This window comes from Numida meleagris, chromosome 4 (genome assembly GCF_002078875.1).
Source record: "Numida meleagris isolate 19003 breed g44 Domestic line chromosome 4, NumMel1.0, whole genome shotgun sequence".
NCBI classification, from domain to species: domain Eukaryota; kingdom Metazoa; phylum Chordata; class Aves; order Galliformes; family Numididae; genus Numida; species Numida meleagris.
This window is the reverse complement of record NC_034412.1, coordinates 39017257-39033930: the sequence shown is the minus strand read 5'-3', so window position 1 is coordinate 39033930 and position 16674 is coordinate 39017257. Positions and strand designations below refer to the sequence as shown.

The 16674-nt window shown below is 44.1% G+C and overlaps 1 protein-coding gene and 1 long non-coding RNA gene across 9 annotated transcripts in view; one reads left to right on the top strand and one right to left on the bottom strand.

The window, feature by feature from the left end:
* The window catches only part of CDKL2 (cyclin dependent kinase like 2), a 36260-nt gene continuing 19586 nt past the window's right edge, over nucleotides 1-16674 (top strand). For 2 of the 8 annotated variants that reach the window (XR_002437906.1, XR_002437905.1), the window contains exons 1-12: nucleotides 1-317; nucleotides 3906-4100; nucleotides 4846-5024; nucleotides 5879-5991; nucleotides 6307-6446; nucleotides 6919-7007; nucleotides 7513-7639; nucleotides 8488-8762; nucleotides 9763-9853; nucleotides 10547-10655; nucleotides 10773-10879; nucleotides 16489-16673. Coding sequence is in view for 6 of the 8 variants with exons in the window: in XM_021394247.1 (XP_021249922.1) it covers nucleotides 150-317; nucleotides 3906-4100; nucleotides 4846-5024; nucleotides 5879-5991; nucleotides 6307-6446; nucleotides 6919-7007; nucleotides 7513-7639; nucleotides 8488-8762; nucleotides 9763-9853; nucleotides 10547-10655; nucleotides 10773-10879; nucleotides 10979-11083 (1698 nt within the window). In the remaining 2 variants the exon portion in view is untranslated. Of the gene's footprint in view, nucleotides 318-3905; nucleotides 4101-4845; nucleotides 5025-5878; nucleotides 5992-6306; nucleotides 6447-6918; nucleotides 7008-7512; nucleotides 7640-8487; nucleotides 8763-9762; nucleotides 9854-10546; nucleotides 10656-10772; nucleotides 10880-10978; nucleotides 11878-12265; nucleotides 12336-13080; nucleotides 13356-16488; nucleotide 16674 lie in introns of those variants that run through there. The other 6 variants (XM_021394250.1, XM_021394248.1, XM_021394253.1 and 3 more) reach the window with 5 other exon arrangements.
* LOC110397668 lies at nucleotides 6446-12004 on the bottom strand. Its single transcript, XR_002437907.1, has 4 exons — nucleotides 11875-12004; nucleotides 7809-8451; nucleotides 7197-7315; nucleotides 6446-7000 (listed from the first exon to the last, which is right to left on the bottom strand). It is a non-coding gene; the product is annotated as an uncharacterized LOC110397668 (long non-coding RNA).

Genomic DNA, 16674 nt, shown 5'->3' with positions numbered 1-16674 from the left:
ACACAGAGCAGGGTTGACCCCGCGGCCGGGCGCTCGTCTCCGCCCGTGGGCGTTACGACGGGTGGCGGCCGTTGCCCCGGTGACGGTGGCCCCTCGGCCCGGGCTCGTCGCCGTCCGGCTGCTGCGTGGTCGGGCTCCTCCCGCATGTGATGGAGAAGTACCAAGTGCTGGGCCTCATCGGGGAGGGCAGCTACGGGGTAGTGAGCAGGTGCAGGAACAAGGAGAGCGGGCAGGTCGTGGCTGTCAAAAAGTTCCTGGAGAGCGAGGACAACGCGGCAGTGAGGAAGATCGCCGTGCGGGAGATCAAGCTGCTGAAGGTAAGTGGGCCGAGGGGAGGCCGCGCTTTAGTCGGGCAGGGCAGATCCGTCTGGGACAGCTTTGTGTGTATGTTCACTGTAATTATCAGATCCTGAATCAGGAAGGCAAATGCCTCCTCCTAGCAGAATGTATACCCATGTGTCTGATCAGAGTGTTCGTGTGCTGAAGGTGGCCGGGGCTCAGAACTGACGGAGGTGCTTCCAACCTTCCCACAGGGACTGGCAGGCTCTGGGGAGAGCACCACTGCCTGTTGAGACTGCTGCAGCGTCCTTTACAATGTGATGTTTAGGGGAAGGTGCAGAGTGACTGTAAATTTCACACACAGAGTTGGTTTTGAAAGCTATTCTAAAAGGGTTATGCTGTATTTCGCACAAATAACAGAGCCCAAACCAAAGGAGACTTGATCCGCTTCTGTCAGTGTTCCCACGAGCAGCCAAGCTGCGGTAGGTTCCCTTAGCCTACAGCTGCGGCCTTACACTGCTGCTGTCCCCCTGGCTAGGTGCTGCTTGCCCCATTTGGTCAGAAGTACATTTACATGCCTCAAATTCAGCAGGTGAAGGTACAAGGAAGTGAGCTACAAGGTCTCCATTCCCTCCTGATGAGAACTCTGCCTTGTGCACCATAGGCAGCTGTTGTGTGCCATAGGCACCTGTGCATGAGGCCGCTGTTGATTACGCTGAGTTTATAAAACCTGCGGGTATGCAGTGACCTAACTGGGTGACAGCGGGCCTAACCAGACTGGATCCCAGCACTCATTGCTGCTAGCAATGTGCTGGTTTTCTGTGGCACTTTCCTGGCAGGCTTGAGCTCACTGGAGCTTATGGGTTAGTGGTTAGGCTGCAGCCAGCGGGCATTATGGCTCCTGCTGTTTGAGTGTGTGATTTGTCTGTCATCAGCTGTGGGTGTTCTGTACTCACCTAAATGTCCAGTCGTGCTTCTGCCTGGTGGCTTCTTGTCAGTAGCACTCCATGGTGGCAGGCTGTGCAGTCTCATTGTGTGCGTTAGTTCATTAAGGGTTCTTTGTGGGCTGTAGGTACTCTGGGAAAATACCTGGGGGCTTCAGACAGATAAGGCTTTTGTGTGTGTGCTCTTCAGTGCTTTGTCAAGTGGCCTCTCTGCTCCCTCTCAGGTCTGTTTTTTACAGGAGGCTTTTGCATTTCCCTGAGTTGCTTCACTGCAAGATTTTTTTGCCATGTTTTTCTATGAGTTTCTTCATGAGATAAGGGTGCAGGGGGGATTCTGTGCCAGGACACACATCCGCGCATCTGCTTGCCTTATTGACCTCTTTGAGTCCTTGTATTCTTCACTGTAACCTCTAGCAGTAGCAGCAGCATTTTCCTTCTTCCTTAAGCTCCCATGACGATAGGTACTGTGTTACCATACTCGCATCAGAGCTGTTAGATTCCTCAGTGTGTCTTAAGGTGTTATGTGCAGAGCATGCCTCTCTCTGTGCACATGTGTCTGTCCATGGGTACATGTGAAAGTTTTAGGTGTTGGGTGATCTGTCTGCTGAAGAAACAAAGGAGAGTCTAGTTAGGGTGTTTCTGGGCCTTCCCCAGGCGGTGGGGTGTTCTGGAGGTGGCGATGTGTGCCGCCTCCTCTGTGACTGGCTTCCACAAGCAGCTCTAACCAAGTCTGCCAGACTGTATTCCCTGCGCTAGGGAGAGAAAAAAGTGACACCCCCCCCCCACACACACTACAAGAGCTGCAGACACTTAGGGTTAATAGGAAGGTAGGTACATTCTGGAGCTCAATGCAGCCAGCAGCTATAAGCATTGTTCCCTCGAACACATTTAAAGCCAGTCTGCATATGCCTGGATTATACATGGTCTGCTGGCAAGCCTTGCTTAGTTACTGAGTCAGAGCACGTACTGCCTCCCAGGTGCGTTGGAAATTAACTTGTTTTCCTGGGTAAATGGAAACCTAGCAAGGGGAGCATTTCCATGTATAGCTCAGCAAATGGCCTCGCACAGCGAGGGTAACTAACTAGCAAGTCAATCTTCTTGTAGCTTCTTTACTTTTGTGTTCCCTGTGAACCCCTTTTTTCATTTTTCTTCTCCATTCTGGTGTTTGGGCAGCTGGAAGCTCTCTCAGGCAGAGGTACCAAGCTGGTAGATATGAACCATAATGAGCAAATTGTGGTGTTGTGTTCAGACCAAAAAGTTAAGGTACTGTGTCCTTCTCTCAAATTTCTAATTGATCATCTTGTTTTTCAGACCTGAGAAATTAGGGTCTCTGAGCCTTCTGCCCACCAGCTCTCTGCTGCAGTCTGGCTGCACTTCTCGGTCAGCAGAGCACTTGCCATACAAGTCCCCGTGCTCTGCAATCGTATTGTGTCTTCCTTGGGCACGCTCCCTGAGGCATGCTGCTGCCTTCAGGCAGCCTCTTGTGACAGTGATATTTCCCTGCTAGAATCCAAGCTGATAACTAACTCCATGTTGTAGCAGGGGCTGTTTCATTGTTACAATTGTGTAACAGGCTGGAGATGGAATTTGGCCTGGTCAAAATGAGATAACAAAATAACTGGAAAACAGAGCTGCTTTATTTTCTCTTTAGAATCTTTTCCTCATTTCCATCTTCTTCCACTGCATAAGAATATATATACATTTTTAAAAATCCTTCTTTAATAAAATCTTCAAATCTTTGGCTTGTCACTTTTTACTCAGAATCCACTAGACACAGTTTAATAGATCTTTAGTTGTTAACGGAGTGCTTGAGGAATGCTGAACTTTCCTTTTATCCATTCAATGTACTTGTATTCTGGCACATGCTGTTTTAATGTGCACAAGCTGTCAGTGTCAACAGAAATGCTCTGGGTATTGTGGGAGCTTAAAAGAAAAGCCTTTGAGCAGCTTTCGTAGAAAAATTAAGATAAAGAGATTTTAGGTGGTGATGAACTGGCAGCTAAGTAGAACAGAAGTATTGCAGCTGCTTTTGTTTTTATTTGAAATGAGAATGTAGGAGATTGTAGAAACGAACTAGAAAAACAAGTAAAAGAAAAGAGCAAAACTTCTTGGAAAAATGGGATAGAGACGAATTTGCTCTGAGTTATTGAGAGAAGCAAAAATTTTTATAAAGTAAAAGGCTGACCACTGCCTTCTGCAATCCTTTGGATGCTTTGCAATCTATCTAGAAGGGGCAGCTAGAGTTGCACCTTGTGCTCTGCTCTGAGAGAAGTGGCAGGGTAGTGCAGGGTTACGTGGTTACCTTCAGGAGAATGTCTTGTAAGGAAAGTTGAGTCACAGATATACTCCAGTGCAAAAGGAGCAAGCTGTGTTTATTGCTATTTGCAAGTGAAATGTCTTATCTGGTATTTTATTTATTTTTACGGGCCAAAAAAGGTATATGCATATATGAGGTGGTGGAAATTGTCCAAGTTACTTAAAAAAACAAAAAACAAAAAACGGGGGGGGGGGGGTTGTGGAAATATCAGTGAACTAATTTTAAGAACAAATGACTGTGGGTGCTAGGACGAGACGAGCATTCTAGTGCAATGCACCGGCTAGGCTGCAGTTAAAGGCATCTGGTCTTAGTTTACCCATTAAATGCTTTCATGCTCTCACAAAATATTTCCTGTTTTGTAACAGCAACTCAGGCATGAGAATCTTGTGAACCTACTGGAAGTTTATAAAAAGAAGAAACGGTGGTATCTGGTGTTTGAATTTGTGGATCACACGGTGCTTGATGATCTTGAGGCATTTCCAAATGGACTAGACTACAGCAGGGTTCGGAAATACTTATTTCAGATTTTGAGAGGAATAGCGTTTTGTCACAGCCATAATGTAAGTATACCTGAGAATTCTGCTCTGCAGTTAATCTTGAATGGATAGATACAGGGGTTTGTATCTATGACAGTTAGTAAAACTTAAAGAAATAAAGCTTTGGCAGGAAGGTGGAAGTAGAGCAGAAGGGCCTGACTGAGTTTCATACAAAATGTCAGAACCTGGCACCAGATCATGCATTGGTCTGTCTGTGACCGAGCCGTGAGAGTTCTTCAGAGGAAGGATCAAATCACCTCACTGACTTTCTTCTGACAGAGTGAGATGGTTTCTCTTTCAAAAGCTTGTTTCTGATAGTGTCTGTGTAAATACACGGGCTTGCCTTTCAGTCATGACCATGTAACTATCCATACATATTTATTTTTACATTGGGGAAACTGTCTTTCAAGTAATCCTATAATACTCTTCACGTTTCATTGCAGGATATGCTTGTGGCCCTTGCAGTACTTAGAGCTTTTAAATTCATGATCAGAACCAGTTTTTAAGTATAATAAACTATCTGTAAAATACCTGTGGTAAATTCACGCAGAGAAATACATAAAATTAACACCCCTGTGCAAAAACTGAAGTTTTTGTGCTCTTGGGCTGGCACTTTTTCCTCGTGCACATAGCTGTGTTATGTAGACTTCGTGTATTTCCCGTGCCTGCAAAAATTTAATTTTTTACCTGAATGTGAGAAAGCTACTATTTCCGGTGGGCTGGTCGGTTCCTATGGGGAAATTACTTGACTTGCTTTTTCTCTGTGCAGATAATACATCGTGATATTAAGCCAGAGAACATACTGGTCTCCCAGTCAGGAGTGGTAAAACTCTGTGACTTTGGTTTTGCTCGCACACTCACAGCTTCTGGGGAAGCTTACACAGACTATGTGGCAACTCGATGGTACAGAGCTCCAGAGCTGCTGGTGGGAGACACGAAATATGGCAGGTAGGAGACTGGCCAGGCTGCAGAAGGGTTTGGGGTTTGTGGGGGTGCTCTGTTTTTTGAGGGACTCGTGCATGTTAAACTGGTTAAAGCAGATGCTGTGCATCATGCCTTGGTTAATCATTTGTGAAGGCTTGAGCCTTCCTCTTCTCTCTGTCTCTGTGGAGCTAACTACTGCCAATGCTAGGCTTTTCTGGCTCGGGAGAGCAGAAAGAGACTCAGCCATCAGCATCCCTGGTCTGTTGTCTACAGGAGCTTTTTGGTTGTCAGTGCTAGTACTGGAGGAGGCTATTTCCTCCTGTGCAGCTGGTCCTGGCTTGAAGGCAGAGAAATCACTCCAGACATGTTGAGAAAAATATTTCAGGAGGAGTAGATCGGATGAATGAGTTTTTGTTACTGAGATCTCTAGTGCTGCAAAACCACATCAGAAATTAAACTCTGCCATTCACAGATCAGTACACCCCTGTATGCTCATCCATGTCCTGAATTACCTAATGTTCATTTTTACCAAGTGCCCCAGAAGAGCAGGTGCCTGCAGAAAGAAAAGCTTTGTGTTCTCCAAAGGGCAAGATTTTTCTAATGTATTACTTTGCATTAGAATTTTGAAAGCACTGGGGCTTAGAACCCGAATTCATGTTGGTCAAACTTCTGTTAGCGTTTGCCTTCTTCAAGAGCCGAATCCTTGGTATTTATCAGAGTATGTGCAAGCTTGGAAAACAGCTGTCTTGCTGCTTATGGGGTCAGAGCTGCCCTCAGGGCTTGTAACCTGCTGAATACTTGCTGGATGCTGGCCCAGCTCAGCCTTTAGCTCAAAGAGAAGGATGAAGCTGTGCTGAGCTGGGATGTTTTTCTTCCAGGGCTGTGGATGTGTGGGCTATTGGCTGTCTGGTAACAGAAATGCTCACAGGAGAGCCCCTGTTCCCTGGAGATTCAGACATTGACCAGCTCTACCATATCACCAAGTGCCTCGGTGAGAACAACTCATCAGACTCTTACTGCCTATTTGCTAATGAAGGGGTTTAAAAAGTCTTGATGGGGGGAGAAAGGTGTGAAGAGAAAGACTACGGTGTGTCCTGAACTTTTTCTGAGTGTGATTTCTTAGTGCCTTTTACAAAGGAAGAGAGCTAGGAGCTTTTTGACTGCAGAGTGCATTCATAGTGCTTGAATGGAAAGAGAATGACCCAGACCGCAGTCCTTGTAGTACTGCTAACTCAGTATTTAGGCCTCTTGAACATTCTCAGGATGGCATTTCTTCTATTTGGTTGCCTTGGTTGTGTGATTCCAGGTAATTTAATTCCAAGACACCAAGAGTTATTCTGTAAAAATCCCCTCTTTGCTGGCATGAAGTTGCCTGAAGTGAAGGAGCCTGAATCTCTGGACAGACGATATCCTAAGCTCTCTGCTTCAGTGCTAGATTTAGCCAAGGTAAGTAACTGATCATTTTGGAAGTTCCCTGGAGAAGTTCTCTTTGGAATTTAGTGTCTTTGTCAGATACTTGTCACTTGCGATGGGGAACTGAATGCAGCCTGCCAAGAGCTAGCTCTGTTAAGCTGGCTTAACAACTACCCATGCAATAATCAGCTGCTTGGGTTGGTAGTTCAGTGAGAACAGCTACTCTCCTGGGTAATGGGGAAGACTGAGCTCATCATCTCCAGCTCCACAGGGGCTGCTGCACTTTCTCTGAGGACTTGTAGCACGCTATAGGTAATGTGATTTGAGTGGATGTAGCCAACGAATATTAAACATTTCTCACGGAAAAAGGATACATCTCTTGGGCTCATCTCTGTGTAGCAGGCCATAGAAGTGGGAGCCTTGCAGCTGTTTTTCTTGACATCATTTGGAAATGCTAAAGCCTTTGTTTCATTTCTGCCTTCTGCTGTTTACATTGGTTTGACAGAAGTGTTTGCAGATTGACCCAGACAAAAGACCATCCTGTGCTGAACTCTTGCAGAGCGATTTCTTTAACAAGGATGGATTTGCTGAAAGGTAAGTGGTACATTTCTTACTGAAAACAGGACGAGAAAGGAAGTTAAGCAATTGAGCTTTAAGATTGCACGCTGGGTTTGCAAAGCAGGTGGTTGCTGAGTGTCTTAGCTTTGTTTGGTTTGAGCCTTCCCAAAAATGGGGGAAACAGTTGAATGGGAACACACTCCAGTAGCATGTTTACCACATTACCTTGTCATGACACGAATTCATCAGCATCTGCCTCTTGTCACAGCATATTGAGTAGTATTGTTTTACACTGTATTCAGGGTGTGCATCTACGTCAGACTGGGATACAGCCACCTTTATTGCTGTGAAAACAAAAGCGTGCATATGTAAGGTTTTATTTATTGTAATGGAGAAATTTTATTTTGCTGGCTTCTCATTACATAAAAATACATGGTTTGTTTGATTACTTGGAAGGTTATAACAGCCTGGGCTGCACTGATACTGATACTGATAGATTAACAGAAACTTTTCCCCTTCTCCACTATGATATGTTAACTAGATTTGCTCAGGAGCTTAAATTAAGGATTCACAATGAAGCTGGAGACCATCAATTACAAAAAAAATCAAAAATCAGCAAAAGGGATAAAGATGATGCTGTAGAAGAAAGAAAGATGCTTGATGTACAGGTTAGTTGATTTTTTTTTGCTTTCCAGACCTGTATTTTTTCCATCTTTTAAAATGAATAAGTAAGTATGTGACGTAGTTTAATTGCTTAGCAAAAATATAAACACAAATCTACATTTCATTAAAAAAAAAAAAAAAAAACTAGATAAAAGATGTGCCAGAGAAGCTTACCTCTCTGTGAGCTTAAGCAGTGTGTTAGGCCTGTGCCCTTCAGCTCTGATGCTTGCTGGAGTACAGCAAGCAGTCAGTTGTGTAGATGTTCTGTGCCTTTGATTCTGACTGGACAGTACAAGTTGCTCTGGTGCCTGGCTGGACAGTCTGCAGGTGGCTATTTGAGCCTTCCCTTGCCAACAAAACATGTGACAGTGGAGTTACTTGCAAAGAGAGAGCTGTAAGGAAAACCAGTTAGTAAGTGTAAGTCACATTGAGTGAGCAAAACATGGTTCTCTGCAGCTGCTTACCTGTGTTAAAGTTCTGTCTCCAAAACTACATATTTTGCTTTCAACCAGATGAGAAGGACTAGAGGCTTCAGAGTTACACTGAGGTGACACTGGGCTCGGTTCTTATTTCTTTAGAAGTGACACATGATATGGCTGTACTTCCTCCATCGCTTCCAACTCGTTCCACCGTGTCTTATTTACAGAGGCTGCTGCATCCCAGACAAGTTTCCTCCTTTCAACTTTAATGGAAGTCAGGTTTTCCATCACACCACTTAAACCAACTCCATCTCCATCAGATCCTTGCAGAGTTGTGCAGGCTTAGGCTTTTGACTTTTTTCCTCCATGTACAGCTCTAAATTATTTTTTAAATGTGACTGTAAGAGAAACATAATGCTCATCTTCCCAAACAGGATTTCAACACTGACCCAAAGAGCAGAGATGCAAAGATGTTCAAGGTGAAGCATTCTAAAGCTGATGGAGAGAAAGCAGAGCGATCTTCTGACCTGAACTCCCTCTATGATAGTGCAATCAACCCATTTAAAATAGGCCCTCAAACCAACCTGAAAGATTCCAGTGGCAACTTGGACTACATCAAGAATGCAGGCATCGTTATTCCTCCCATTAACCAGAATGTTTCTCCCACTATGTCTGCTATGGTGCCTGTGCCTGCAAACTGTAACTACAGGTATGGGAGCAGAGCTAGAAAAACTAGTTTCTTTTGGCCTTGTTGTTGAGGAACAGTAGTGTGCTGAGTGTGCTTCAGGGTGGTGATGTGGATTTGGGGCAGGATGCAGCGAGGAGCAACTTTTGGGTGAAGGGTGGTGTGTACGTGGGTTAGAAAGCTTGGCTTCAGCGCAAGCAGCTCTGAGGGTCCATACAGACAGTCTCTGTGTTTCTGCATTTGGCAAAGCCCTACTGGACAGCAGCAATTTGCCAGCTGCTGCAGTGCTGGCCTTTATTTGACTTGTGGCTTATCCTTTGGACAAAAATTCTGTGTTATCTCGGCCCGCAGTTAAGTGTTATCGTAGAATCACCAAGGTTGGAAAAGACCTCCAATATCATCCAGTACAACCATCCACCTACCCCAATATTTCCATGCTAAACCCTGTCCCTTTGCACCACATCTAAACGTTTCTTAAAGACTTCCAGGGACAGTGACTCAAACACCTCCCTGGGCAGCCCTTTCTAGCATCTGACCACTTTTTCAGAGGAGAAATTTTTCCTAACATCCAACCTGGTGCGACTTGAAGACATTCCCTCTTGTCCTATTGGTAGTTACGCAGGAGAAGAGGCCGATCCCCACCTCGCCACAGCCTCCCTTCAGGTAGTTGTAGAGAGCAGTAAGATCTCCCCTGAGCCTTCTCCTCTCCAGACTAAACAATCCCAATTTGCTCTGCCACTCCTCATAAGACTTCTCCAGACCCCTCACCAGCTTCATTGCCCTTCTCTGGACATGCTCCAGGGCCTCGATGTCTTTCTTGTAGTGAGGGGCCCAAAACTGAATGCAGTACTCGAGGTGCGATCTCACCAGGGCTGAGTACAGAGGGACAATCGCTTCCCTGCTCCTGCTGGCAACACTATTTTTTTTAGTGGGCCCTCTAAAGAGAGTGTTTCTAGGTGTCTGACACTTGTTTGTATTTATATTTACCATGTTATTAAACAGTTTGGGCCATTTGTAATTACAGAATTGATGAAAAGGGTAAGAATTACTTGAAACCATTTTTAAAGCAAACGAAGCATTCTCCAGCAGGCCATTACAGTGTAAGCTTGTCTTCGGTAAGTTGCCTGTCCTTCCTCCTTGACTAAGCAACAGTAAATTCTTAACTGTGTGCTTTATTGTCAATAATCTCTTTTGTTGCAGTCTTCACCATAACTGCCAACTAGAAATAATATGTTCTATGTTCTAAATATGTGAAACATATTTTATGTTAAAGGACAAAGTTTTTACATGAAGGGAGCAGTCAGCAAGGCTACTTGTGAGACATGGAGTATATCCACAATGTATTGCCTGTCCAGGAAATGGACCATTTCTGCTGCACTGTTGAAGCAGAGTTTAGGATTTTGATTTAACATTGTCAGTGTCTCCTTTAGTCACATCATAAATGCACAGAAAGTTGATAATGAAAACAAGCAAAATACAAATTTATCCACTGCATGCACTACCTGGATAATAATTGTTTAATAAAAGCCAGAGGAATATTTGACTTTTTACAGAGAACTAATCTGAGCCATTCTCCAGTTGTATTTTGTCTCTTTGAAAGCAGTTTCATTTAGACGATTGGTGTTGCTTTAGATGATTTGGTGTTTTGTTGCAGTAATTTTTTGTTTGTTTGTTCTGCTGCAGTTCAGTTGTTTTTAATGCGTGAACTATATTTAAGCGGAATGGATTCCTTTAGCTATATGATATAGTCTTGAAAATAGCTTTGTTTTTTCTATATTCGCACGAGCTGATAATTCACTGGATTTCAGGTCTCTAATGAAAAGAATGTCCTTCAGGCAAATAAGAAAAAACGGGAATTCTCCAAGACAGATGTGCATTTGCCAGAACTAAATCTCCCTGAACTGAGAGGAGTGGAAGGTATGAGCTTTAATGTCCTCTAAATTAAACCTGGATGCTACGTGGCAGGAAGCAGTGTGCATTGCAGCGGTCAGGTCTTCCTTCTTTAACCTTCTGCGCACTGGTTGCGTTTTGCAGGATGGCATCCCAGGTATCTCAAACAGGAAAATAAAACAGTTTCAGAGTCCCGAGTCCCCTCCCTTGCTGCTATTGACCTTCATAACGCAAGTCTGGCCTCACAGCAGGTAACAAAGCAATAAAATAGTTTGTGCTGTTCTGCATCTCTTTGGTTCAGGACTCTCTGAACAGCATGACCCGCAAGTTTTGTGCTTGGCTCTTAACAGAAGCAAAACTTGCCTCGGTTTCTCAGCTGTCTAAGTAGACAAAAATTGCAAGAAAGGGTTGAGATGATTCTTGGGAAGACCGCCTGCCCCCCTGGCATCGTATAGATTAGGAAATTAATGGCATCCTCTGATGTTTGGGATGGAGATCTCTGGGGTGATCCTGACGACAGTGGGTGAGAAGATGATCCTTTTTTCCTCACTAATCTTCCTGAATACGAACAGTCAAATTCATAGATGTTCTGAACAGATCAAATATGGTACTTATTTAAAGGATTTCTGTGGCAGCTGAATATTCAGTACTGACTTGTTTCATCTGAACATTAAAGATGATGTTGTTTAAAAAAAGAAAGAACTGTAGGACCCCAGGGTGGTCAACTATGATGTACTGTAAGAACTATCTCTTGGGGTCTGTTACATTTGACACATTTGCAAGAGAGATATAGAAGAGAACCAGCTGAAACTGAAACAGAATACTTGTGGTAAGTATCTTTAAGTGGTGGAGATTGTATAATGATGAGTGAGAATGAAGCAAATGGCTATTGGGGTCTGAGAGTTTTGTTAAACCTAAGACCTGGCCCAGCACATACACCTCACTCCAGCCAAGTATCTTATTGGGCAGGGGGAACAGACTCTATGGAGTGAAGTGAGTCCCTTGTAATCCCCATTAAATCTATACATGAGCTCCCCTCAGCTATAACAAAAGCTGCTTGCATTTAAGCAATGCATGAATGAGAGGTCTGTGACATTCCATTATTTGCCACAGTAGATTTCACAATGCTTAAACCACTAATGAGAGGAGTCCTGGCTATCCATAAACCCCATGTAGCTGCAAAACAGGACGAGAGCAAAAGAGATGCAGAACATAATTCAATACAAGGTAATGATGCACAGAATACCTCTAAACAAGTCCTTACATGGTTGGAATTAATGCATAGTATTGTAGTAGTAACTACGGTTGTGAGATAGGCTGGGATGATGTGGTTGCAGACAAACAAAATTTAAGGCCCCAGGGAGGAGATCATAAAGTGAGACCTGTGAAAAAGGGAACAGAAATTAAACCAAAAAGAAATGAATTTAAAAATCTGCAAACAAAATTTTGAGGATGGATAACTGATCAATGGAGAAAAGCATTAGCCCTAAGTATTCCTAGTGTAGCAATGCATGGGCAGCCTACTAGCATTAGCTTGAGTCTGATTGAATGATTTCAGAAATGAGATGACAGTGAAAGAAAGGAATGCATTTCTGCTCCTTCAGCAGGAAGGCAGATAATCCCTTCCTCTCTCTTAGGAAAGAATTGCAGGGCATGAAGCAAAAAAGTGAGTAATGGCTGGAAGGTGATGGGGTCTGCCTGTCTGGTAAGTGGGGGCCTATCAGTGGATAAGTTATGATGGCCCATTATTTTGATTCCAGTTGGTCCCCAAACACAACTGGTAAAGGTTCTAGTAGATATGGGAGCCTAAATTTCAATTCTAACACAAGATGCTGAGAAACTGAGTGTGCAACCTGGATGGCAGAGTTAAAATTACTGGTGTGAATGGAGCGAGTGCTGTTTGCCAGACTGCTAAGGTTAATTTATGACTCCTGGATAAGAAACACCTATCATCTACTTGCTTTGCAATTAAAGACCATCATGAGAATGTTTTACGATTTGATGTCCTAAATGGGTGATCCTGGTACTTGCCACGTGGCAGCACGTAGCCCTTTGGCTCAAATATAAATCCAAACCCCACAGAAGTAGGTGCTATGAAATATACTAAGGGGCTGAATGTAGTACAGAGGGAGAAAGTGTAGGAGCTAGGCACAGACAGAGAAGGGAGACATTTGCAACTTTTAAAGATGAGTTCCTCAGTAACACTGAGGTGGTTTGAAAGCTGTGTAATTCCCCTGTCTGCCACTTCGGCTATCTTGCTTCCATTTGAGATTTGGCAGACAGTACTGGAGGGGAAAAAAAAAAGTGTATTCTTGGTAAATTTTAAGTCTGATTTGATCAAAGAACATTTGCGTGTTGGCATTGCAGAGGAGGTGGTTTGTCACTGTTCTCCCTACTTGATACTGCATTTGGAATTTGAACTCTCCTTTAATTTTTTTCCCCCCATTTACAGATTTCAGGGACCTCAATGCTTGAATCATCGGAAGCCAGCTTCCCCAGAGTTGAGCACTAGCGTTATAGAGAAGGAGATTAGATAGAGTCATCTCAGAATGGCTTAGGTTAGAGGGGACCTTAAAGATCATTTAGTTCCAATTCCCTAGCATGGGCAGGGTCGCCACCCACTAGATCAGATTGCCCAGGATCCCATCCAACTTGGCCTTGAATGCCTCCAGGGATGGGGCATCTACAACCTCTCTGGGCAGCCTGTGCTAGTGCCTAACCACCCTCTGAGTAAAAAGTTTATTCCTAACATCTAACCTAAATTTCCCCTCTTTTAGTTTAAAGCCATTCCCCCTTGTCCTGTCACTATCAGACCATGTAGAAAGTCGATCCCCCTCCTGCTTGTAAGCTCCCTTCACGTTCTGGAAGGCCACAAGGAGGCCTCCCAGGACCCTTCTCTTTTCCAACCTAAACAAACCCAGTTCCCTCAGCATTTCTTCATAGGAGAGGTGCTCCAGCCCTCTGATAATCTTTGTGGCCTTCTTCTGGACCTGCTCCAACAGCTCCACATCCTTCCTGTACCGGGGGCTCCAGGCTCAAACACAGTACTCTAGAGAGGGCCTCACAAGGGCAGAGTTCAGGGGGACTATCACCTCCCTCTTCCTGCTGGCCACCCCTCCTTTGATGCAGTCCAGGATACTGTTGGCTTTCCAGGCTGCAAGAGCAAACCACTGGCTCATGTCCAGCTTTTCATCCATCGGGACCCCCAAGTCCTTCTCTGCAGGGCTACTCTCACGGAGTTCTTCTCCCAGTCTGTACACACGTCTGGGGTTGTCCTACCCTAAGTACAACAATTTATACTTGGCCTTGTTAAATCTCATTATGTTCTTGTAAGCCCACTTTTTGAGCCTGTTGAGGTCCCTCTGGATGGTAGCCCTTCTTTCTCTTGTGCCAACCGCACTGCTTAGCTTGGTGTTGTCAGCAAACTCGCTGAGGGTACACTCAATGCCACCATCTTTGTTGTTGATAGAGATGCTGAAGAGCACCGGTTCCAAGACAGACTCTTGCGGTACACCACTCGAGGCAGGCTTCCACCTGAACATAAAGCTGTTGACAACAACCTGCTGGCTATGACCATGCAACCAATTCTTTATCGACCTAACAGTCCAGCCCTCAAATCCATCTCTCTCCCATTTGGAGATAAGGATGTGGTGTGGGACCATGTCAAAGGTCTTGCACAAGATGGGGTAGATGGTATCAGTTGCCTGTCCTTTGTCCACTGATATTGTCATTTGATCATAAAAAGGTCTGCAGATTGGTCAGGCATGATCTGCCCTTGGCGAAGCCATGCTGGCTGTCATAGATCACCTCCTCATCTCACGTGCCTTAACAGGAGGATCACACTTGCCTATAAAATTTCTACAGCAGAGCTTCCTGCTGTCTCTCAAACAGCATGTTTCAGAACACTTAACTAGTTGGGCAGCACGATGGGAAAATCCTTTTACACTTCCCACTCTAGTTCAGGACACCTAGCTATGACAAACTGCTTATGGAGGGCAGCACGCAGATTTCTTTACAGGTACTGAAGTGGATGTGTAGCAGGTAAATCATTTTCTTGGCGCTCGGGATCGCTGTTGGAAAATTAACAACCTCATGAATTTAGAAGTTGAGGAAGCTGGTAGAATAACAAAAAGGGGGAAAGAGCTGCTTAGTAATGATGTAATACACTTTAACTTAATGTACGTATATTAATGTAGCTGTGGAGCTAAGTGGTTTTACTGGAAAAGGAGATTTTTTTATTTCTTGTTACTCAGTATCCTTCAGGGAGTCTGCTATAGATTTTGGAGTTAGTTTTATTTCTCTTGAAAGGGAGAACTCTAGTGCTTTGCTAAGGATTTTTACTCTCAGGAGAACTCCTCTAGCAAATGCTAACTCTGAAATGTCTGTTGAGTCTTTTGCACAAATGCTGCACTTGTTCTTAATCTGAGTGTATGTGGGACATATATTCCTGTGATGAGATGGCTTAATACTACGAGGAAGAAAGAAAAGTCATTGGGCTCAAAAGTGATCCTGATAATAAAAATGAGGAAAAAGGAACCTCACTAAAGTTATTTCCATCTGTGAAACAAAGGTGCAATTGTACAGCTTTAAGAAGTGCACAGCTAGTAATAATAAAAGTAGGCTTGCTGGATTAGGGCCAGGTCTTGACTGAGGTTGCTCAGAAAGAAATAGTGACTGCTGAAAGGCACAAGCCTCAAGTGACTGTTAGTGCGAGCCTGGACAATACCCTGAGAGACAATTAAGATACAGGGAGGAGTTGGGCATCCCTTTCTTTATTTTGATTCGTGTCTCAACCTCTCCTGGAAGGGTCTAGAACAATGCCTGAGAAAGGGTCAAGTCATGGAACGTGGCCCAGCCTCACTTCCTTTGGTTTGGCTGTTGTTTGGCATCCCAACCAATCCTGGATCAATAGGGGTTAAGGAGGGACCATACCTTACCCTTTTTCTGCTGCTTCCTTTCTTTGTTCTGTGCCATGCAGAAATGCCCCCATCAGCAGGTCTGACACCAGACCCAGGACTAGTGATCTCTCTCTTCCGATCTTCTAAATTTTTCCCCTTTCTCTCAAAGTTGTCAAGTAATGCAAGGCTTGCTTGAATTTCCTGTAAAACTGCACAGCTTAGGTACGTATTATTTTGAGAGGGCCAATATGCACAGGATAACTGTTTTATTGACATATCCTACCAAAGTTGGTAGATTTTTCATGTGTGAATTGATCTTTATGGTCAGTTACCCTTAATCTAATGGGGGGGGGGGGGGGGATTTCCAAATCTGGTCACCCCTCACCTGACGGGTGGAATGGGACAGCTGCTTATGTCCAAAATTTTCAATTCTTTAATGTACAGTGTCCTTCCAAAGTCTAAAATCTTCATTAATGTTCCACTGAAGAGCAAATGAGGCTTCTCACCTGCAACTCTTCAAGATTAGCAGACTGAATATACATTCACACCTGTGAACGTACTGGCCTGTACTCAAGCAATGCTTCCAGACAGCGTTAGTTGCTTTAGTACTTTTTGCTCAGTGAGAAGCATGTTGTCATCACATGGGTGACATGCTTCTCACAAGACAATCTTTCAAACACTCAAAAAGTAGTGGTAGGGAGGGAAAGGAAGGCAATAGAAAAGGCTTTTCAAAGGCAGTGTGGCAAGGAATACATAAACAAATGTAAACCATGCAAGACGTTCAAAAAGGCCATTGTTCAATTCCACTAAATAGTCTGGTATCACAAGGAAAAGAGCAGAACTTAACTAACCACCAAGTCTCAAATCTCGACTGTTTCAGCCAGTCTGTGAGCAGTATGCCACTGCATGTGCAATTGTAGAAACAGTAAATTCCTCTGAGGTAAGCAGAAATTTTCCTTCAGGTTGCCTCCATCTTGAAGGCTCTACTTTAATAGACAAGCAAGCTTTCTGGGAGGTGCCGAACACCTACTTCCCTCTGGTGATCAACTTGTGTTTGTCCTCTAAAATGCAAATGCAATCAAGATCTACTCTGACAGACTCCTGAAGTTTGTTTGCCCAAAGCAACATTTTTCAACAAGCACACAGGG